Raw genomic sequence first — 24,519 nt, 5'->3', positions numbered from 1 at the left:
GCAGTTCAATTCCCTAATCATCAACCATTCCACTTTTATCACTGAATGATACCAACTGGAAGCGATCTCCACAAGCAATCTGATCCAAACCTCTACCCAGAAGAAGACCAACTTGACACAGGCTGCTCAGGGCTTTGTCAAGTCAAGTTCTATGCATCTCTGAGTACAGAGAATGAATAATCTCTTTTGGCAGCCTGCTCCAATCATCAATTCCCTCTGTATTAGAAATAACTGGCTTCAAGTCAGGAATTCCCAGAGAAGTAAATTCACAGAATCAGAAAATGGTTTGGGTTAGAAGATCATCTAGTTCCAACTCCCCTGCCATGAGCAGGGACATCTCCTGCTAGACCAGGCTGCTCAAGGCCCCATCCAACCTGGCTTGGAACACTTCCAGGCTTGGAGTCTCCACAGCTTCCTTGGGCAACCGGTTCCAGTGCCTCATCACTTCTGAAGCTGTGTCCACTGACTCTAATCCTACCTTTCCACACCTACAAGAAAAGTCTGGCTCCACCTCCTCTGCACCCTTCCACTAGATATCGGAATGCACCGGGGAAAGCTCTCCCATTCCCTCCATCTCCAAGTCTGAACAAAACCACTTCGGCCATCTGGGCAACACATTTGGCCAAACAAAAATTTAGGGTTTTCAGCAAACAAATTTTAAGGAGATTACTTGAATATTCCTATGTTAGCAATGAAGATAGAATCATTTCACAGTTCTCCAGCAAGCACATTGTATCATGAGCTGCAATATAATAGCAAGCACCATTTCAATAATGTTAGTAACTGTGAAAGTCTTAAGACAAGCAATTACTACACCACTAGTAAGTTTGCACCTTTTCCATTTAAATATATGATTTTCATTTTCCACCTCATTAAACCTAAACAGTAATTTATATCCACAATTGTTTTTTTCCTTCTCCATTCTCTTTCACTACTCAAATCAAAGTGGTAAACAAAACAGAAGACAACCATTTTGATTTATCCAGAAAGCACAGTGCAGTGTCATGTCAAGTAACCAAAGCAGGTGGGATGCTAGGACTTGTACTTGACCACACAAGCAAGCTTCTCTGTGAGACTAGGCAGAACACTACAGTAGACTGCCTACTTTCTCTTCCTGGGGTAGCAAAAGCTCTGAGAGGGCTATAATTTATAGGAATAGAGGGTCACTAGCTTCTTGGTACAGCTGCTAAAGAGAACTGTAAGGCTAAGATTCAGAGGCAGGCAAAATATTTATGCTTTTCAAAGGCTCACAGATCCCAGCTCTTGCTGTGCCATATCTCTGATGTACACAAGTTCTGATGTCTGCCAGCCAAAAATTGTGGGTATTGCACTTCCAAAAGAGTGGGAGTCAGGAAGACAGGTAACCCCTTGCCTCTCACAGAAGCAGTTACTAGTAGGGACTGGCAGTGCTCTGCTACTAAAAGTGTGTCAGGGCTTCTGTTCCCACTGAGTTGGAATAATCAAATGAGTTCAAATGAATTCAGGACCCTCACTTGCAGAGGAGGTGAATTTTATACAAACACCTCTCAATACATTCAGCCTCCAATTTGAGGAAGCTGAACCACACACCCATGAGTCAAAATGACCTGCACAGACTGTGGACCTCAGTCTTGCCTTTCTGACATGTTGAGTTTTCTGCACTTAACAGCTGGCTCTCAAGAAGCTATGTGCAGGTGCACTACTATGTCTAAATTCAGTTAGTTTCTACACATGCAAAAAAAAAGAAGTGAAATTACTCTTCACTAATAACATCCTTGCAGTTTATATCCATGCAAATGCTACCCACAGACAAGGCTGATGGCATTAACATGCTAACATGATCTCTTAACAGTTTCCAGTACTATTAAGCAACCAACCATATTCTGTTCATCAGTTCTAAAGTCCCCAATCTTTAACCCAAGCTATACCTACATCACTTGGTATTAAGTCTCGTGTATAATGGTAGGATATTTAATCACTGTACTGAGACCCAGTCCTCTCACTTCTCAGAACAAAAGACTACTTCACTCTGAAGAACAACTTTTTATTGCCTTCAATCATTAACCAGAATTTTCTTCTGGAATCCTGTTAACTGAGATTTGACACCCCACATTGTGGGACTAACTCTGCGCAGTGCCACCCAGGACTCAAACCTAGGAGACAGGAATGAACATAATTTCTTTACCTGCTTGGACCTAGATAAAAGCAGGCAAAACCCAAGTCAAACAGCCCATAAAGGCCGGAAGGGACAAAGTAACTCAACTGAGTAACCTACTCCCCATCAACCAAACCCAGCCAGATCTGAACACCAGGAGGTGGTGAGTTTCTCCTAGTGATACCAGGTTTACTTTTCTGGAATCATGAAGAAACATTCTTGAGCCAGAGACCAATTTTTTTCAGCAATGACATATGTTCACATGATAATTTCCACTTAGAAATACTTCTGAAGGCATATTAAATTACTTCTCAGAAGCTCACTGTCTGCTGTAACCTGAATTGATCTTTTATACAGGTTTGGAATTTTAATATCATGCAGGGTAACTACATGGAATAACTAACAAGCCTGTGTACAGCATGTCAGTTAACAGGTTTTTTATAAGCAAAGCTTATAAACAACAAAAATAGAAGCTCATTTCTAAGGCAGGTAGCTTTACTTGGGCTGGGCAGAGGGACAACCACCAAATGCTATTCTAAAATTTCATCGTTTGTTAAATGAATTCTAAAGCCAAAAGCATTTGAGTTACAAATACATTGGAAATAGGACTATTTTTTTTAAGCCAATGAGAAGCAAAAGCACAAATCTATCACACAAAGGAACGATGATGAAAACTTCTGCTGTATCTTCCTTCTCTAAAATATTAGTTTCAGTTCTGAAATAAGAGCTTGAAAGCAAATCAAGAGATCAATCTGAGGGTCTGTGAGGATTGTGGGGGGTTCTGCTTGATTCTCTTGTTATCCAGAATTCCCTTTTCACTAAAATTGAATCCTCCCATTGCTACTCTTTTGCTAAGATTGCCATCTGGTGGCTTTCCTGCTTTCAATTAATACACCACCACCACTACTGTAGCAGCAAGAGTCTGCAGTTAATGAATACATCAACTAATGGTTATTCTTCACATGCACAAGCCACTTCTTGTGCAAATGCTTTGTTCAAACAGTCAGATTACACAGTCCAAAAAAGATTCCCATCATGTAATTCCCAGGAAATACAACATGAGTCATCAACCATTCCTGAGCTCTTTGCCGTCACTTGAAGAGAAACATTAGGATCATGTTCTAACAAAACTACAATGAATGTCATTCATCGTGAAGACTCCACCAAAAGCTTGCTGCTTCTAACCAGAAGGCTGAGTCCAAACCCAGTGCTCCAGTACAGGATTAAACAGATTAGTATGCTCCAAGGCTTAACACAGTTCACACAACCTATCTAGGTAACTGTTCCTAAACAATGAGATGCTGGTAATGCAGGATTACAATAAATCCATTTTTTGCACTACTTAAAAACAACAGAAAGCAAAAGCATTTGACTGTCATAAGCATCCTAACATCACATTCAAAAGACAAAAAAACATGAGTATTTCAGTCTTAAAGGTTGTATTTTGTGTTTTCACCTGAAAATCACACAAATGCTTCAAAAAGAACTTAAAATTGTAGTACTGCACACTTAGAAATTAATTATATTGCATAGGTATTTCCTGTGTCACTGTTGTGGCTTTTTTCTGCTCTGTAACAGGCAGGGCAAGAAAAGTACACTGCTGTCCCCTCTTATTTTTGTAAGCATCTTACCTTTCAATGGCCAACTCTTTGTTTGAGAGCTGCTGAACTGTAATCACCACCTTCTTCTCTATTCCCTGTTTCAGTTTGAAATACAGTTTATCTCTATCTTTTGGCACAGGGCTGAAAGAATAAAGAAATAAGTTTCTTAAGCACAGGTACAGAACACAAACTGTTAAATACAGAGAAGAGAGCAGCAGCCCATTTAAACTGTTAATGGCTCAGCTCCTCTGAGAGATCTCCTCTTCCTTTATTCACAAGTTAGTAAACCAGCACTGAAGAAAACCAGACTGTAGGCTCACACTTAGTGTGCTGCCTGTCTGGGGAATTTATCAGACAAAGATGTGCAGAATTGCATGGAATATTTAGGAGGTTAAAATAACAGCAAATGCACTATATACTGGCTAAGGTGACAGATAAATAGGTTGTTTTCAGAGAATTAACTCTTATTATCAACTCTCTCTCATTCAAAAAAAAATCTTGAATTACCTGTCAGACAAAGAATACTTTGCTCTCCTGTCCTCTGTAATTCTTAGTTTACACATTTAAATCATCAATAAATTTAGAACTTCTTAGCTTATTTAAGAGAGACTACTAGACTGTATTTACTCCAAAAAATTGGTTTATCAGACTTTCTACTCTCTTTTCCATTTACACAGCCCTTTCAGAAGTCATGTATGTAAAATAAATTAACTTGAGAAAAGCATTCTGATTTTTAATCTTTTTACAGAAAGTATACAGAGAAGAAAATGGTGAAAGAAAAGCACAGCTTCCTTGGATAACAAGTCTCCTTATGAAAAGAGACCAAATCAGTTTTACTGCAAGACAACAGCTGTGCATTCTGTAAGTAGCCAGATGCTTCTTTCATGGAATGGCTTAGGTTGGAAGGGACCTTAGAGATCAGCTACTCCAACCTCCCTGATTGCTCAAGGCCTTATCCAACTTGGCCTTGAACACCTCCAGCTGTTCTTTCAAAGAGTTTCTACTTTCCATTCAGGTTACCTAAAGTTTCCTTTTCCATCATCTTCTTTGACTTCTAAGGAAACACTGAAAGTGTACACATCACTATCTGGAGTAGGAAGAACAAAATCCTTAACATGCTCAGATGCCTGTTTGGAAGATCGCTTGAATGCCGTGGAGAAGCTGTATAAAATTCGGCTGACCTGCAGAGAAGCAGAAGAATTCATGGGTTTATCCAAAACAGAACATTGTGTAATGGTACTGCCACATATCTCCTACCAAGACAGGCTAAAAGAACCAGGGCTGTTCAGCCTGGAAAAGAGAAGGCTCCAGGGAGACCTTAAAGCTGTATTTCAGTATCTGAAGGGGACCCACAGGAAGGCTGGGGAAAGACTCTTTAGAAGGGCTTGTAGTGATAGGATGAGGAGCAATGGTTTGAAACTGGAGCAGGGGAGATTTAGGTCAGACATTAGGAGGAAGTTCTTTACAATGAAATAAAATACTGGAACAGGTTGCCAGGGATGTGGTTGGAGGTGTCCTTGCTGGCTGCTGGGGGTTGGACAAGGGTCCCCTCCAAACTGATGCAATTTGTGAGTGTGGGTTTGAAGGTCATCAAATTACTGTCACTTGCCTCTCATACTGAACACAAAGCATGCCTGATCTAAGACAAAACATTCCAGCTGGTGTTTAATCACCAAGCAAAGGCAGTACCAACATGTGCTGTTCCCATTCAGGTCACGTTCTCTGCTCATGTAATGCCCACCAAGTTATTCTATATGACAAGATGAGGAATGCAGCTCATTAGCAAAGTGGAATAATGCACTTTTCAGGTTGTGCATTTAACAACTTGCAGCCTGCTTTTGCACATCACAAAACCCAAGATTTCCTCTTTTTCAGCCTCACTTTTTCCACCCTAGGAAACCCTTTTCTCCCAAAGTACCACATAATTCTTCCTAAAAATAACTAGGGCAGAGCACTGCAACATTATTTTCTGTAGTTCACGAGGCCTACGCTGCAACTTTAATCTGAAACCTACCTAATGAGGCCTGAAAAAACAGAATATTTGTCTCAAAGTTGGGCTTTCTACATCTTCCCATTACAGTGTGCTTTGGAATGTTTTTGGAATACCGAAAGTTAAATTCTGTTAGTATTCCCATATGCACATTCTCTGAAACTCACTATATGCACATTCACAGATTTTTTTCAAGGCACTATATATCATTTCTACTTCTGCAATAACTGCTTGAAACACCGCTTGGTGCCTTTTTACTAGTCCTTGTACAACATCTAATACTTACTGCCTCTTTAATCTCACAGGAAAACACGTGGATCTGGAACTCTTCTGTCCCACAGCTGCTTTCAGTAAATGCAAAACAGTCACTCTCTGAAGTCCCATTTTGCCCACGCACACAAAACAACACCTTGTAGATTGGGAAAGAGGCTATCTCTGCATTGGTTGACTGATTGATTATTCTGTCAAGGAAAGGAAGAGGGATGATCAAAGAAAGAGGTCAGTAAATCAAGAAGGTCTACCTAAAAAGCTAATTCTGCAATCAAATAAATATCTAATCTCTCATTACTACTAAATTCAAGTAGAGGAGATGGGCAGTGGGAGCAGGAATATCAGGCTCTCCAAATGTAAGATGCAAATGTTTCTGGTTGTAGCATTAGCTTAACTTCTTTAATACTCCATGATACAGACAAATACAGTGGCTCTATACCATGCAATAGCAATGACCAGCATTGACCTGAAATCATTCATGACAAACCAAGAGCAGAAACATAGAAGCCACAGCAACTATGAAGATGTAGCTTACATAGAAAGAGCAAAGAAAATTCAACATTCTAAAAGAATTTAAATCTCTGTTTAAGAAACCATTAAGAAACTATTATTTCCTCAGAATCTACAGGACTATTTAGCCTAGCAGATGTCTGCTGCTGCCATGTTCAGCTGATTGTTAATCACAGATCTAACAGTGCATACACAATTTTAAACTCCTCAAACTCAGAACAACTTTAAAGACAACAGGGATGGTGGTCTCAGAATGGACTAAGAGACAGTGAGTTTTAAAGACTAATAAAGCTACACAGTTCTCTTCTGTCTTTGTGATACTTGTGCCTAGAGGTGAATAAATACCTGGTTACATGGAATAGAATCCCAGGTCTATACCAGTAACACTAAAGGAATATCTTCTGAAGTGGGGAAATGCCTAGAGAGAATTCAGCATTGTAATACTGGTGGGACACGTTAAATGGAACTCCACCTGGCCAGGATTCACCTTTACAGTTCTGCAGATTCCTAGGCAGTCCTTCTCTTAATGATGTCCTCTGCAATTAAAGATCAAAGGAACCTACAGCTTCAATACATAGGTGGAACACAGGAAAGAAATTTAGCCATATCCTTCAGACTTGCATTTAGTACAGCAATGTCTTTATTTCTAGACTAGATCAAGTCTTCAACATATATGGAGGTGTCTAAACCAGAAATATATTCAGCTAACCCAAAGCCTGCAGGACCACCACTGTCTCAGCATATCTTCCTTGGAGACAATTACAGACAGGTTTGGAGAATACAGGCATTATCAGCTCTGCCTTTCCAGTGTATCTCTCAGTGCAATATTTGAATGGATGCAGGTAGAAAGAAATGTTTTTGTTGACACTGCATTCTCAAGGAAATTCTCAAAATAATTGTCTCCAAGCACAAACTTTGAGCTTAAATTCAGCAATTCTACCTCCCTGTGTGAGTTACAAAGTCAGAATCCACCTTTTATGTGTCTGCAAGTAGCCAAAAAACATTTGTATGGTACCTTACAGAGCCTTCTGGAATGTTTGGAACATAAAGTGTTACAGGTGAAGGGGCTTGACTTGAGGATCTGAGGTTTGCCATAGCATGTAGCGCTTCTGTTTCATTCCGAGGGGCAGACACCTTGGTGAAACCTAAGTAAGACAGTTTGTTGAACAACACACTGTCCTCTTCCAGGGGCTCCAGGGGAGAAGATGGTCGTGGAGCAGAGATTTCTGAAAAGGAACAGACCACTTGTTTAACTGTTGCCTTTCATTGTTACATTTTGTTTTCTCAGTGAGCTCCAGGACAAAATCTCCCGCTTTTTCTGAGAATGGACACCAGAAATAGGAGTCCAGGGCAGCTAAATTTTAAGTCTGGCATATGGATAAATTCTCTTCTGACTCTTAAGCAGCACTAGAACACATTCTTTCTTTAAGTTTCATTCCCCAGGTACTCTCTTCTTCAGTTTGCTTACACCTCCTCCTAGTTCCTACTCATCGTTTTGCATGAAGATGCCTCTAATGTTCTTCTGTCCATACCTCTGGAGCTTCTGTAGCATTACTGAATGTGATCCACATTCCTGTGAGAGCTCTATTAACTGCATGAAACCAGCAGGGAGATGGAGAAAAGAAAAAGGGTATCTCTTTGATACCCAGCAGAAGTGTCCTTTTTCTACTATCACACTGCTATGAACACAGATCTGGAGGGAGCTTTAGGGAACTGTGCTGCTACTGTTGTTCTCTGGTAGGCTTTTTTAAAGTGTTTTGACATTTGAGAAACAATAACAGAGGTGGAACAAAAATTCATTAAGTATGGAATCAGAGTAAACCAGTTGGGAAAAGACCTCTGCAGGTCATCTCGCTTTAACTCCTGCTCAAAGACAGATCGGGTTAGATTAGGGCTGGTTTCAGAACTGGATTAGGCCACTCAGGGGCTTGTCCATCTGAATTTTAGTATCCTCAAAGATCAAGAACCACAGAATGTTAGGTGTTGGAAGGGAGCACTAAAGATCATTCAGTCCAATGCCCCTGCCAGAGCAGGATCACCTAGGGCAGGTCACACAGGAACACATCTAGGCAGGTTTCGAATGTCTCCAGAGGAGACTCCACAACCACTCTGGGCAGCCTGCTCCAGTGTTTTGTCATCCTCACAGTGAAAAAGTTTTCCCCTATGTTCACAGGGAACCTCCTGTGCTCGAGCTTGCACCCATTGCCCCTTGTCCTATCCTCCCAGCCCTCACCCTTCACATCTTTATAAACATGAGTGAGGTCATCCCTCAAGTCTCCTCCATGCTAAAGAGACCCAGCTCCCTCAGCCTTTTCTCAGAGGGGAGATATTCTATTCCCTTCAGCATTTTATGGCTCAGGGCTGGATTCTCACTCCAAACCTCTCTAAGCAACCTGCCCTGTTATTTCTATTTCTCATTACTACAGCTAAATATTTCCATAATACTTCAATTATAAAGGCTGCAAAGTTGAATTATTCCTACTTAGAGGGAATGAACCCACAAATATTTCTTTGTTTATTCATGCTAAGGGTTGTGTTCTGTTTGAAGTACATCAAACAGGGAGCCAGCAAGGATAAGTTTTTCAAAAATACAGCATTCATGTAATTAAGAGAAGGCTCTTGTCATTATGCCTAAACTTCTAGCTTATTCTACCACAAAAAGTTTGGGTTTTTTCACTTCCTGGACAGATGGTTATGGGAATGATCCAATGCAATGCCACAGAAGTGCTCTGCATACTGTTGAGGGAAAAAGAATTCTAACTCAAGGCCCACAGGGATGGCCACAGCTTTATATTCCTAACACACACACACACTCATATATATATATAAAACCTAAAGCTGCAATGCATTTTATATAAAATATATACAATCTAGTTTACCAAAAAGGCTTTCAGCCTTCCCTTTTACAGCAAAGCTTCAAATACCAGAAGTACCACAATCCTTCCTAGAAAATATCAAATATAAAGCTGTCCTTACTGATGCCTGGTGACAGAAGCAGAGCTGAGAAATGCATGTATGCTCAGGGTGTGTTTAATTTCTGTTACTCCACCAGTAGTACCTCTGCCTCGACTGTAGTCCATTCAGCAAGTTACACAAGTCCTAACTCATCTAGGGCTGGAGCAACACAAAAATTATCTTGACCAAAACAAAGCAGCACAGGTGATCAGTGTGATGATAAACTTATTTCCGTCTATAACCCTCAACTCATCAGGAAAGTAGAGGAGGCCTCAGAGTATTTTCCAGTATATTTTTGGAATGAAGCTCCAGAAACTTGATTTGGTTTTGAAACTGCATAAAGAAAAAACATGCCATATATGATTGAGGTGGGAAGCACTTTAGCAGTACCTGTAGTAGAAGGGTCTAAAACAAGGTGCAAAGATGGCTGATTTGTTTGACCTGCTGCCTCCCTGCCTGCATCACCAAAACCTTCTTGGAGAGCACTGAAACTATTCTGGTCTTTTTCAGAATCCCTCAGTATCTCTTCCATTGCCTTCTCCAGCTGACCATCTTCATTTGAAAACACCTGTAAGCAGAATGAGATGACATTTTTAATAGGTACTTGTAGTTTTACTATCAATGGTGGGTTTCAAAAACAAAGTCTTATTCATTGTAAAAGTTGAGAAACTTTGGTGAACAACACACTATCAACAAAATTACATCAAATGTAATCCAATGTCCCATCCCATTACATGTAATATCTATATTCTCACTGCTAATCCAACAGTCATCCAACTACAGACCCCTCTTAAAATAACAGGTTTGTGTGTTGACATCCTCCATTCAAAGGATCAGACTTTCAGAACATCAACAGCTTTGTTACACTTAATCTTAAAGACAATTTTCCTTCCTTAGTGACATCCAATCCATTTGTCTCACCAATTATCCCATGCATAGGAAAGGTGCAAATCTAAGGAAACAGGGAGGAGGAAAGGCAGCCTTTCATAAATGCTACTTTTTCAGACCCCCATGGCCAATAATAAAGTCACATCGTGGATTCTACCTCTGTGGCCGGTTGACGTTGCCCCCTTAAGAAAGGGAATATGGTGGACGGAAGTTGGTAAACGGAAGGAATAGTCTAAACTAATTTCATTGGACGAGTGGGAGGAAGCACTTCTGAGCTGGGACTATACTGGACATTTCCAGCACTTCTCAGTCAGTCTTGCTTCCGCCTCTTCTTCAGGCAACAGCTTTCTGTCCTGGGCTTTCTGCCAAGGCCCCGGCCTTGAAAACAAGATACCAGGCCTGTATACTAACTCCCTTCCAATTAACACGAACTGCTTCTAATTTTTTTTCCTCTCTTCCCTTTCTCTTTCTATCCCATTCTGGGGAAAGGGGGAGAGAGAGGGGAGAGCGGAGGTGGGGGACCCCTCTCTGCTGAGAGGGGTTACTCTCATTTCTGTGTTACTCTGTTGTATATCTTTGTATATATTGTAGATATTGTAAATTTGTAAATAATCCCCTGCAAACCCTACATCGCTTTGTAAATATAGCTCCACTGCTTTGCTAATTCAGCTTACGAGTTTTTTTTTCCTTTCCCTTCAATTTTTTTTTTTCCCTTTTACTTTACAAGGGGGAAGGGAGGAGGCTTCTCAGCCTTATCCTTCCAAACCCACCACATTTTTTTTATTGGCGCCCAACGTGGGGCAGATAATTAGTTTAATTTATTATTTGATTGATTTAGTGTTTTCTAGCTGAATTAGCAAACATGAAGGTGTTGTGGTTTGTGGAGCGATTATTCTTTTCAATTTTTGGGGCTCTGATTTACAGATATTGTTTGGGTTTGATTTTGGATTACACTTCCACCCACTCCCTCGGTGGGACCGGAAGTCACTGCCCCAGCAGCTGATTTATCTCAGGACCTGTCAGCTTCCATTAAGGTGGCTGTAAATGCAAACACAGCTCCAGTCAAGATGGCTCCTTTAAAGACTAGAAGTGGAAAGGCCCAAGATGGAGAAGAAGAGGTGGAGACTGATCCTGGTGAGGGGCCCTCTACTCTAAAAGATCCTGCTCAGGAGGAAGAGAAGGTTTGTTTTAAAGATCTAGCTAACCTAGTGAGATCAAAGCAGGATAGAGATGAAGCTAGGAAAGCAGCTGGCAAAGGTGGTTCTCAGCTTAAAGAGATCCTTAGGAGAATGACAGCAGGATTTTATGGGCAAAGAATTCAGGGAGATGAAGATGAAGATGATATTACGGACTGTTCTTCTCCAAGGGAGGAATTGCGAAATGTCCGTAAAGATTTCACCAGGGCAGATAAGGAGCCAGTTCTAGCTTGGCTTAGTAGGTGTTATGATACAGGTGCTTCAGCTCTAACAGTTGGAGACAAGTCAGCAGCTCAGTTAGGAACTCTCTCAAGGGACAATGGAATAGATAGACATCTAGGTGAAGCTCTCGGTAAGGTTAATCTGTGGATACGCCTTTTAATAGCGGTTGCCCTGAGATACCCTTCCCGAGATGATCTTCCATGGAATCCTAAACCCTGGACTACCATAGATGAGGGAATTAAGCGCTTGAGAGAATTTGCTGTTAGAGAGCTACTCTATGGTGAACATGAGACTCTGAATCCTGATGACGTTCCTGTGGGTATTGGTCTTGCTAAAAAGATCATCAAACTTGCTCCTTCTAATTATGCAAACATTCTGGCAAGCAGAATTGTGTCAAGAAGTTATGGTGGAGCTTCTCCTACGGTTGGCCAATTCAGTGATCAAATGAGACAATTGGAGGATAGCATGACACGTGGTTCTTTGGTTTCAGCCATTAAAACTATGTCTGGTGATATTCAAAATTGCATAAGAGAGTTAAAAGATTCCATATACCAATTGGCACAGAAGGATAATTTCAATTCTTCCTCCAGGTGGGTACAAGTCTCATCTGTGAGGAATACACGTCCTCCAAGGAGGTCATTCCAAAACAGGATATTCCAAAACAGGTCATTCCAAAACAGACCACCAAGGCAATCACGTAGAACTATTTGGATAACTCTGCGTGATCAGTTTGGTGAGAACATGAACCGCTGGGATGGCCAACCAACTTCTAATCTTTTCAGGAGACTAAGGGAACTGCAAAGTGGCAGAACCCGAGGTAGCAATACCAGAAGGGTAGCTGTTACTTCCACAGTTCCCCAGAACGACTCTTATGGCTCCAACAGTGGCTCCAGTTATAACATGCAAAGTTATAGCCCTGCACAATATGTGCAATGCACATGTGCGCATGTTCCCCATAACTAGGGGTGCCCTGCCTCCCGCCAGGGGGAGGAGAGGGATAACAGAGATAATAGAATCTATTGGGATGTGTACATCCAGTGGCCTGGCACTTCACAATTTCGGAAGTACAGGGCCTTGGTTGACACAGGAGCTCAGTGCACCATAATACCATCAAATTATCAGGGATCAGAGTCTATAACTATTCTGGGAGTCACTGGTGGATCTCAAGAGTTAAGTAAGGTAGAGGTTAATATAAGTCTAACTGGTAAACAATGGAGGAAGCATACAGTTGTGACCGGACCTGACGCACCTTGTATTTTGGGAATTGATTTTCTGAGAGAAGGGCGTTTCAAAGACCCTAGAGGTTACAAATGGGCTTTTGGAGTAGCTTCAATAGAAATTGATGGACAAAAATTGAAGCTATCTGCCAGACCCGAACTTTCTGATGAATCTGCAGTTGTGGGACAACATAAGATACAGGACATTAAATTGCCGGTTGCTTCTCAGACTGTGCATCACAGACAATACAGAACCAACCGTGACTCTTTGTTGCCCATTCAGAATCTGATTCGTCAGTTGGAGAGTCAGAAAGTCATCAGCAAAACTCATTCACCTTTCAACAGTCCAGTGTGGCCTGTGCGGAAGCAGAATGGAGACTGGCGTCTGACGGTAGACTACCGAGCCCTAAATGAAGTGACACCACCTATGAGTGCAGCAGTACCAGACATGATGGAGCTACAGTATGAGCTGGAATCCAAAGAGGCCAAATGGTATGCTACCATAGACATTGCTAATGCATTTTTCTCTATTCCCATAGCAGAGGAATGCAGGCCTCAGTTTGCTTTCACCTGGAGAGGAATCCAGTACACTTTCAACAGGCTGCCAATGGGCTGGATCCACAGCTCAAGCATCTGTCATGCAGTGATCCACGATGCTCTGGAGAAAGGCGGTGCTCCAGAACACATCCAGTTCATCGACGATATCATCGTCTGGGGTAAAACTGCTGAGGAAGTCTTCGAGAAAGGTAACAAAATCATTGACATTCTTCTGAATGCAGGTTTTGCCATCAAGCGAGACAAGGTGAAAGGACCTACCACAGAAATTCAGTTTCTGGGAGTGCGATGGCAGGATGGACGCCGACACATTCCAGTGGATGTGGTAAATAGAGTCTCTACCATGGCAAGTCCCACAAACAAGCAAGAGACCCTACGTTTCTTGGGGATAGTGGGATTTTGGAGACTGCACATTCCTGGATACAGTCAGATTGTGAAACCTCTGTATGATGTGACTCGAAAGAGAAACCATTTCCACTGGGGACCTGAACAACAAGCAGCCTTTGACCAGATAAAGCAAGAGGTAATTCAAGCAATGGGTCTGGGACCTGTCCGAGATGGTCCAGACATTAAGAACATTTTGTACACGGCTGCAAGTGACAATGGTCCAACCTGGTGCTTGTGGCAAAAAGCTCCAGGTGAGACACGTGGACGACCTCTTGGTTTCTGGAGTCGAGGTTACAGAGGTTCAGAGGCTAACTATACTCCAACAGAGAAAGAAATTTTAGCTGCCTATGAAGGAGTAAAAGCATCTTCTGAAGTGATTGGAACTGAATCACAACTTCTCTTAGCTCCCAGATTACCAGTTTTGAATTGGATGTTCAAAGGCAAAGGATCCACACCACATCATGCCACAGACTCAACATGGTCTAAGTGGATGGCTCTGATAACACAGAGAGCTCGAATGGGAAATCTTGAGAGACCTGGTCTAGTGGAGGTGATCTCAAGTTGGCCTGAAGGTATCAACTGTGCCAAACCTCCAGAGGAGAAAGTAACTCGTGCTGAGGAAGCTCCTCCTTACAATGACCTTTCTGATGATGAAAAGAAATATGCTTTGTTCACAGACGGTTCCTGTCGTCTTGTTGGAAACAAGCGAAGGTGGAAGTCTGCAGTGTGGAGTCCAACACGCCGAGTTGCAGAGGCGAAAGATGGAGAAGGAGAATCCAGTCAGTTCGCAGAGGTAAAAGCTGTCCAGCTAGCTCTCGACGTGGCTGAACGTGAGAGATGGCCAAAGCTTTATCTCTACACCGACTCATGGATGGTAGCCAATGCTCTATGGGGTTGGCTAAAGAACTGGAAGAAGAGTGGTTGGCAGAGAAAAGGAAAACCCATTTGGGCAGCCAACCTGTGGCAGGACATTGCTGACCGAATCGAGAGAATTCCAGTGAAAGTGAGACACATCGATGCTCACATTCCTAAGAGCAAAGCTACTGAGGAACAACAACACAACCATCAGGCAGATCTAGCTGCAAGAGTTTCTCAAGTAGACATGGACTCTAATCTTGATCTCGACTGGAAACACCGAGGTGAGATATTCTTAGCTCGGTGGGCTCACGATTCGTCAGGACATCAAGGCAGAGATGCAACATACCAATGGGCTCGTGACAGATCCATAGACATTTCCATGGATGCTATCACGCAAGTCATCCATGACTGTGACATTTGTGCTGCTATTAAGCAGGCAAAACGACTTAAGCCCTTGTGGTATGGTGACAGATGGTCCAAGTACAAGTATGGTGAAGCTTGGCAGATTGACTACATCACTCTACCACGTTCTCGTTCTGGTAAGCAATACGTGCTTACTATGGTAGAGGCAAACACTGGATGGTTGGAAACTTATCCAGTTCCACATGCAACTGCACGCAACACCATTCTTGGTCTGGAGATACAGATCCTGTGGAGACACGGAACTCCAGAGAGGATTGAGTCAGACAACGGGACTCATTTCAAGAACAACCTTGTAAAGAACTGGGCAAAAGAGCACGGTATTGAGTGGATATTCCACATTCCCTACTATGCACCAGCTTCAGGGAAGATTGAACGCTACAACGGTTTGTTGAAGACCACTCTCAAAGCCATGGGAGGTGGATCTTTGAAAAACTGGGAAAAACATTTAGCACAAGCAACCTGGCTGGTAAATAGTAGAGGTTCAGTGAATCGAGCTGGACCTGCACATTCAGATTTGTTACGGAAAGTAGAAGGTGATAGAGTTCCTGTTGTTAGAGAAAAGAATCTGTTAGGTAAAACTGTTTGGGTATTTTCACCCTCAGGAGAGGCTAAACCTGTCCGAGGGGTGGTTTCAGCTGAAGGTCCTGGTCACACTTATTGGGTAATGCAAGAGAATGGTGAAATTCAGTGTATTCCACAAAGAAATTTAACTTTAGCTGAAAGAGGTTAATTTCAAACTGCTGTACAGCTACATCGCGCCCAGAGGAAGAATCAACGAGGAGTCTACGGTGCACGAACCCTGAGATCCCTGAGAGCCCTGAGTCAACTAAGAGACCCTGAGATTTCCCTGTTTCCCTTTTCTTCGCTTCGTCGGCGAAGAAATGAACTGTTTTCCATTTTTCTCATTTTCTGATTTTCTTGGACTTTTGAATCATCTACATCTGAGCATAGCCGGAATGGACTATGAACTTTACTCACGAACTGTAAATATCGTTTTGGATTGGATGGACAGTATGAACAGCCAATGAAATTGTTTAGAAGGGGTGGATTGTGGCCGGTTGACGTTGCCCCCTTAAGAAAGGGAATATGGTGGACGGAAGTTGGTAAACGGAAGGAATAGTCTAAACTAATTTCATTGGACGAGTGGGAGGAAGCACTTCTGAGCTGGGACTATACTGGACATTTCCAGCACTTCTCAGTCAGTCTTGCTTCCGCCTCTTCTTCAGGCAACAGCTTTCTGTCCTGGGCTTTCTGCCAAGGCCCCGGCCTTGAAAACAAGATACCAGGCCTGTATACTAACTCCCTTCCAATTAACACGAACTGCTTCTAATTTTTTTTCCTCTCTTCCCTTTCTCTTTCTATCCCATTCTGGGGAAAGGGGGAGAGAGAGGGGAGAGCGGAGGTGGGGGACCCCTCTCTGCTGAGAGGGGTTACTCTCATTTCTGTGTTACTCTGTTGTATATCTTTGTATATATTGTAGATATTGTAAATTTGTAAATAATCCCCTGCAAACCCTACATCGCTTTGTAAATATAGCTCCACTGCTTTGCTAATTCAGCTTACGAGTTTTTTTTTCCTTTCCCTTCAATTTTTTTTTTTCCCTTTTACTTTACAAGGGGGAAGGGAGGAGGCTTCTCAGCCTTATCCTTCCAAACCCACCACAACCTCCAGTTCCCCTGCCTTTCTTCAGCCAGAATTACTAAAGCAGCAGCTAGTGTTTAATTACAGACAGAAATCGTCAGTGGTAAATAACCACCAAACTGTTCTGCAAAGACAAGCCAAGTACTTACTGCCATTTCAAGGGGAACAAATTCCTATTGTTCCAAGCAGACCAAACCAGTAAATCAGCTGCTGCAACTCAAGTGAGGACATTTGTAATTAACAAATCAGCTGTCACCCAAATGCTAAATTATTCTGCTATTTAGAGGTCGAAAGCTTTTGGAAAAGGTTTTAGTCATGCCTAAAGTAGCACTAAGCAGGAAAAGGAAATTCAAAACTAAAAAACTAAGACCTCTAATTCCATGTTTCCTTCAAGATAACAACGTCCAGAGCCTCTGATCCCTAAATCAAGAGTATTTCCCAAGCTTTAATCTGAAGCTTATTCTTTCAAAGGAACTTTTTAGCCCTCTACTAATGTACAAATCCACAGAACACTAATAAAGCTGATTCCTGAAGAAGTTATTAAAATGAAATCTCAACTGCTACTTTTGGGATAGATTAGGCAAATCTGAGCTGCTCATTTCACTGGTAATAAGCAAGGACAAAAAACTACAGCCTGAGAGTCTCCTCAAGCACAAAGGATCTTTAATTAAATATTCAAAAGAAGTTTCAAGTCTTTTGATCAATACAAATCTTACTACGCATTTAAAACAAAGCAACAGTAAACCTTCAGCTGAGGCTTTTCATCTTTTCCAGAGGTGTCCTCAGATTGCTGATGAACCAAGACAAAGTCTTCATTAATTAATGTGGATACAGTTTCAGGAATCCTGCTGGCTTTGCTAAATGATGTTTTGACTTCCATCTCAGCTCAGTATTTTCTTCCTGCCACGAGAACCTAACAAAGAAGAAGAAAAAAAATTAAATAATTAGTTATTAGTTAATAGGTGAGAGAGAAGACATGAGGAAGTTGACCTCAGAGCTTCCACCTCCTGTGTTTCTAATCTTTCAGAGTCTGCTCCCTCGACCTTCCTAACGCCTGCCCTTTGCTCTCCCTCACACAGATCTCTCTCTTACCCAGAGTGTTGCGCAGGCTGTGTGAAGACAGATCACCTGAAGAGTGATTTTCCAAAAATTCTATATTCGAGTGCATGTTCTCCACATGAAAACATATTTAGCAACCAGTTATGGTAGTTTTTATTATTCTTTATATCTACAGATAAAGTCAAAGGTGATTCTAAACCAGAACCACATCCTTTTCAGAAACAAAACAAAGACACACACACACAAAAAACAACCCCACACCACCACACCCTACAACAGAGTTCAAATTAACCACACCACTAAATAAAACTCTAAAACCCCAAAAAGCCTATAAATGTTATGGTATCTGACAGAAATTACATCAAAAAATAAATGTGGAAACAAAACAACAAGAAGAAAGGGAAAAATAATGATCAGCTGATACATTAAGAGTACGTATAACAATCCCAAAGCACTTGGGAATGAGGGCAGCTGCTGCAGGTAGCCACCAAATACAGACAGGACCAACCCACATTAAGTCAGGATGTGTTCCCTGTTTCCTTAGGGAATGAAGAACACTGGGTATTAGACTTTTAAAATGGATCTATGTTTTCATATTTATTGTGTTAAAGAAGAGAAAAATCTATTTTCAGACAGACTTTATAACTTTCAGATAGGGTCTGTTTCCAGTTCAGTATCCTGAAAGCCACCGGGATTTATTGTGGGTAAGACTCAGAGTATTGAAAGTCACATAGAGCATGGGGAAATACTGCTCCTGTCACCTTCACAAGGCTGGAAACGTGTCCCCAAAGGAGCAGCTAAGCAAAGGCCTGCTATGACAGGCGATTAAAGACAGATTTAGCCCCACACTGGGCTTTACAGCTGCACCAAAGAGCAGAACTGCGCCACACTTGCTTCCCACTTAAAACTCCAAAACACCCAGTGACCAAGAAAGAATGTGGAGTTAGGTCTAGCTCTAGGGAACAAGAGCAGCGCACAAAGACAGATGTGTGTTTCCCACATTCTGAAGAGAAATACAATGAGGGTGGTGACCACTGGAACAGGAGATATTCAAAGTGACATTTTACAGGGTTCTGTGCAACCTATCTAATGATGTCATGACATTTAGAGGTCCCTTCCAACCCAGGTGATTCTATGATGATTTCACAGGCTAGCCAGAAGAAGCAGTTTAGCAACTTCAGACTTAAAAAAACCCAAATGTGGGAACTAGATTACTTTCAAAACAAAAATATTTTGTATCACTTAAGAAATTACAGTCAACATGGTTTTGCTTTTGCAAAGGCTTGCCTTGTCATAATGATTTATACATGCAGCTCTGCAGCAAGATTTTCCCTCTCCCTAACCTAGCCCAGTTTTACATAAACCCAGGCAGGGTATTATAGGCAGAAATCCAACAATAACTGAAGAGCCCTTTACTTGGCACCAGTGAGGCCACACCTTGAGTACCTTGTTGAGATTTGAGGCCCTCACTTCAAGGACATTGAGGTGCTGGAGCAGATGCAGAGAAGGGCAACAAAGCTGCTGAAGGGTCTGGAGAACAGGCCCAGCGAGGAGCAGCTGAAGGAACTGGGGTTGTTTAGGCTAGAAATGAGGAGGCTGAGGGAAGAGCTCACTGCTCTCCACAACTCCCTGAAAGGAGGCTGGAGCCAGTCTCTCATCCCTAGTAACAAATCAAGAGGATAGTTGAACTAGATGATCTTTTGAGGTCCCTTCCAACCCCAAACATTCTGATTCTGTGAAATGGCCTCAAGTTGCACTAGGGGAGGTTTAGGTGTTAGAAGCAACTTCTTCACTGAAAGGGTTTTCAAACACTGGAACAGGCTCCCCAGGGAGGTGGTTGAATCCCCATCCCTGGAGGTGTGTAAAAGACACAGAGATGTGTCTGGTTGAACGAGATGATCTGAAAGATCTTTTCCATCCAAACCAACCCTATGATTCTATGACTGCTGGAGTAAGTTTTGTTTTCTTTTTTGAAAAAAACATCTTTGCTTTAAAGATCTTTCTGGCAAAAGTTTTAAACCACAAGATTTAAAGTATGTTAAATACAACTTATTAATACTGTGTATTTTTTTAACCAATCTCATGTTGTAAAATGGTTGCATCCCCACCCTTGGGGGTGCTTAACAGTGGCAGATGTGTGCTGCTGAGGGTCATGGTTTAGCATCAGCCTTGCCAGAGTTAGAGAATGGCTGGACTTAAAGGTCTTTTCCAACCAAAACAATTCTGTGACTCTATGAAAAGTATCTCTGAAGAGTTCATGTAGTATTTGCAATGAACAGCAAGTCTAGGTCAAAGTAAATATTAAATCGAAAGTAAATCCTCAATATAAAAGCAGAGGTCCACTACTAGAGAACTCTTTGAAAGCACTGAAAGGAGATAAAATTATGCACCCCAAATACATTACATCCTGAGTCATCATGAGCTCTGCAGTTACACACCAGCAGAGAGAACAACAGAGGATGGCTATCAGTCATATCAAGAGCTGAGATCTAGTCTACAAGAAGCCTCTCTCCCTCATACCTTGTACCTACTATGGCTGGACTTACTGAAGATGACAAAAGTGAAGTCTCACCACTAATTCCAGCACATTTGCACAAAGAAGCAATCACAAGATGTGCTATTTTGACCTTTTTTTGTGTATGTGGTTTCATAGATTCATAGAATGGTCTGGGTTGGAAGGGGCCTTAAAGATCATCACGTTCCAAACACCTTGCCATGGACAGGGACACCTTCCACTTGACCAGGTTGCTCAAGGCCAGGGAAGGGGCATCCACAACAACCCGAGGCAACCTCTTCCAGTGTCTCACCACCCTCACTGCAAAGAAATTATTTCTAATATCCAGTCTAAATTTGCCCTCCTCAAGCTTCAATCCACTCTCCCTCATCCCATCACTACAAGGCCTTGTAAAAAGTCCCTTCCCAGTTTTATTGTAGGCCCCCTTCATGTACTGCTCTACAGTCTAAAAGCATTCTCCTCTCCAGGCTGAACAGCCCCAACTCTCTCAGCCTGTCCTCATAAGGGAAGTTTGTTTATTTTTTATGCTTCCTTATGGGAGAATAACACAGGACCTCCAACACAAGATGGTTCTCTACTGTATCAATTATCAGAAGACAAATGCAAGCTGTTAATACTAGCATACCATCAGTTCCTATCTGCAGCAAAATAAGAACTGACAGGCAGGCTGTGAACTAGGGAAAGCTTTTTGTAGCAATATTTTTATATGAAACCAGGGAAAATTTAACATTTGTAAAGCCAAAGAGAACTAGAGAAGTATGATGATGTAGAAAGTATCTGTCTTGCCCTATGTGGATAAAGGCAGCTTTAGAGAATTCCTACTTCCTAAATTTTTATCTGAAGGACAAAGGAACTACTACAAATGTCAGATGATCACAAGGAGCTTCTCATTCAGATCAGACATTTAAAAGCATACTGCATGCATTCTTGCAATATCTGAGGTGCAAGGCATTTAATGTCTTTAAGAGAGCACTCCAAACTTGCCTTTCCAATCAGTTTAAACCACCACACCCAGTGCAGACATACTTTCCTCCCAGAACCCCTCATTTCAGCCATTCATTACAGGCTGCTCCAGCCTGCCATCAGTGTAACTCAGGTGAATGCCTCTCTCCCATCTCAGCCACAGCAAAGCCACACTAGTTTCAGCTTATCAGTAAAACAGGAACAGAAATGGGTCAGACACTCAGGAAGCAAATGCCACAACCAGAAGAATGCAGTTCTACACTCCTTAGCTCACATGCAGAGTCACAAGAACAAGTCTATGAACCACTCAGGTCTTCTGCTAAGACAAGAGTCCATATAAGAAATTGTCCTACTAGACAGCAAAGTCCTACTAGAGTCCATATAAGAAATTGGTAGAAGTGCTCCAGATTGTTCATGGAAAATGTCCACACTAAAAATGAAAATCTCAAGAGTGAGCAGACTCCTCCATTCCAGTTACATACTCTTTAGAAAATAAAAGCTTTATACACCATCTTTTATGGTCAACCTTTGATCAAAAATAGTTTTAATGGCAGAGACAACTGAAGTACCCAGAATCATGATCAAGTCATTCTTCAAATTAAGCAACTTGAGAAAAGTTCATGTCAGAGTTTGAGTCTTGTGAAAATTGCTGAGATTTATACCATCTTAAATACTAAGCTTCTTAGAGGAAAAGAGTTTCTATTTTCACATTATAAAGGTCCATGATCTGATACTTCAGTTAAGCATTTCTTAGGAAAAGCAGTAAAAAGATTAAAAACCTCTCAGAAAGAATCATGCATTACAGTTATTTGGGGAAGGAGCAAAACATCTGAAGGGGGTTTTATTCTTTATTAACAAGAAAAGAGGCTTGTGCATTCTGGACTTTCCAGTCACCTCCAGTCAGCAAGTGGTTGTGTCATTTCCCTTCAGTGGTGTTAAAGACTTACTCCTTTTTCACTCACTACTGTGTTATACACAGGAATTCCCCTTTTCCCCACAAAAGGTAAAGAACCTATTAGACATATACAAAGTCTAACAGACCTCCCCTACTATACTTAGAAATAAGCCTAATTAATTTGATCATCCTTTCTGAGGAGAAGCTGAAAGTTAAGAATATGGTAATTGAGTCTTGACTGCATCAGTCACAACACAAACAGTTGTGCAGTCTACAACCATGTTAACTTTATTCCCTGAAGTTAAGTTACCAGCAGCCAATACTGAAGCTGAATGCTCTCTCTGAACACTGATGAAAGAGGTTTAAGCATTAAACACACTGCCCTACTAGGAGGGCAGTAACCAGCAGAAAGGGGCTGAGTCAGGGACAGGGAAGTCAGCAAACATAATGCACTTCAGTCACTTGCATGGCATCCAACAGGAGTTCCAGATGAACAAATGTGGTCAAGGTGTGAATCCACCTTCTGTTCTGCCAATGCCTCAGACCAGATGGTAGCTTCCCAAGAAGAAGCTAAGAGCTAAGAGTCAGCACTGCTCTTCCAACCAGACCTTCAAAGTACAATTTGTTGTTTGAAAAGTTCTCTTCACAGTAAGAAGTATGAGAAGTATGTACTACTACCACAAGGAAATGATTTCTCTGAAACAACTGTCTTGAACAGGCATCTTCTTCCTATAGAGAAGATAATTTTTCCTCTACACTTTGATGAACAAATACCAAATGGGAAAAAAAAACCTTCAGAAATTTGGCAATAAATATACAGGAGGAAATTTTTCTAAACTCAGCTAAATAAAGCCTGCCATGATAAAGGATTAAAATTCTGTCAAGCAACCATTTCAGAAAAGGCTTTCTGACAAACATTTCCAGGCCAAAGGATTTTGAAATACGAAGTAATCAGGACTTACCTAGTTTTAAAAGCAGGGTGTAGCGCTTGCTCCAGAGAATACTTTAAGCTGTAGGGATACTACAATGACTGAAGAAAGCTGTTGCTTTGCTCTGTGAGATTTATTGTGCACTTCTGGGCAAATTACTCAATCTCTCTGCTGTACTTCAGTTTCAGTGATTTGCTTGCACAGAGCCCTGGAGAAAAGCTAATTAAGCCACACTACCTAGAATATTATCACTGGAATATGAGTGTTTTGGGGCCAGAGGCTGGAACTTACAACACATCTGTACAGTACCTAGCTTTAGAAGGTCCGAACCTAGCAGCTTCCCACTTCATTCCAGGAAGGCATCCCAGGTTCAATGCAGCTCTCTTTATAAAGTAGCCTCAGTGGCTGAAAACACTGAAAAACAGCAATCCTGGAAGCCTCAAGTAGATTCTGCACTGAATCAAGAGTAAGGGATAGAGGACAGGAATGCTCCTAATTCCTTCCTTTACTAACTCTTCTATCCATTTTGTATTGAATACAGAGTTGCAAAATCACATCATTTACAGAAACAGCTCCACACTGATATGTCCATGGGATTGCTGGGCAGAGTAGCTCAGGGCAGGACACTGCAGGCAACACACAGTCTCTCTATTACAGGAGAAAAAGAACCCTAAGATAGAGCTCACCGAATTTCCAGAAGGGACCTGCGTTGCAGACTTGGTTAAGTTTCAAAAATTCCTCAAACTGGTCCCCAAAAGCCATTCAAATTTTCACATGTACCAGTTAGCAGACATTTTTGGGGGTACTTCCAGTCTGTGTCCAATATGTATTCCTAAATTACTGTTCAGGTTGGTTCAGGGAAAAAAGGAGCATTTACTTTCTTTTTGTTTCAGCATTTACCAACAAAAAACAACCAAACAAAAATACTATGAAATGCAGAGCTCTGGACAGAGAACAGACAAGCAAGACAAATGTTGGTCTAGCTGTTTTCAGTAAGCAACAAGAAACAGGTTTTAAAAGGAAGCTTCTTGCCTTTTTGAAAGAAGGCCGTCAGGAGCAGGCTTATTCATACTTTATCAGACAATTGAAATCGGGTCCTGTATTAAAGACAGGCTTTCAAACCCCAAATAAGATACTGGTAGGTAACTTCTACCTGTTTGCAGAACTAAAGTTTCTCAAGAGACTCCCTGGGATCTATCTGGAGACAAAGGTGCAATATGGCAATGAAGAGATCCATCTTCTGCTAGCAGCTATCTGAAGTACAAATGTACACGGAAAAGTGTAGAGTTTTCCCTTTTTTGGGCTATGTAA

General features: G+C 41.6%; 1 protein-coding gene across 5 annotated transcripts in view; it reads right to left on the bottom strand.

The window, feature by feature from the left end:
- RABGAP1L (RAB GTPase activating protein 1 like) overlaps positions 1-24,519 on the bottom strand; it is a 310,408-nt gene that overhangs the window by 254,854 nt on the left and 31,035 nt on the right. For all 5 annotated transcript variants that reach the window (XM_068141360.1, XM_068141361.1, XM_068141358.1 and 2 more), the window contains 6 exons: positions 17,593-17,760; positions 9,851-10,028; positions 7,521-7,731; positions 6,012-6,186; positions 4,756-4,916; positions 3,766-3,876 (listed from right to left, as the gene is read on the bottom strand). In XM_068141360.1, coding sequence (XP_067997461.1) covers positions 3,766-3,876; positions 4,756-4,916; positions 6,012-6,186; positions 7,521-7,731; positions 9,851-10,028; positions 17,593-17,727 — 971 coding nt within the window. In that variant the 5' untranslated portion in view covers positions 17,728-17,760. The remainder of the gene's footprint in view (positions 1-3,765; positions 3,877-4,755; positions 4,917-6,011; positions 6,187-7,520; positions 7,732-9,850; positions 10,029-17,592; positions 17,761-24,519) is intronic.

Source organism: Melanerpes formicivorus, unplaced genomic scaffold (assembly GCF_026170545.1).
Source record: "Melanerpes formicivorus ecotype bairdi unplaced genomic scaffold, bMelFor1.0.p_v2 SCAF_7, whole genome shotgun sequence".
NCBI lineage: Eukaryota > Metazoa > Chordata > Aves > Piciformes > Picidae > Melanerpes > Melanerpes formicivorus.
This window is presented reverse-complemented; position numbering and strand designations above follow the sequence as displayed.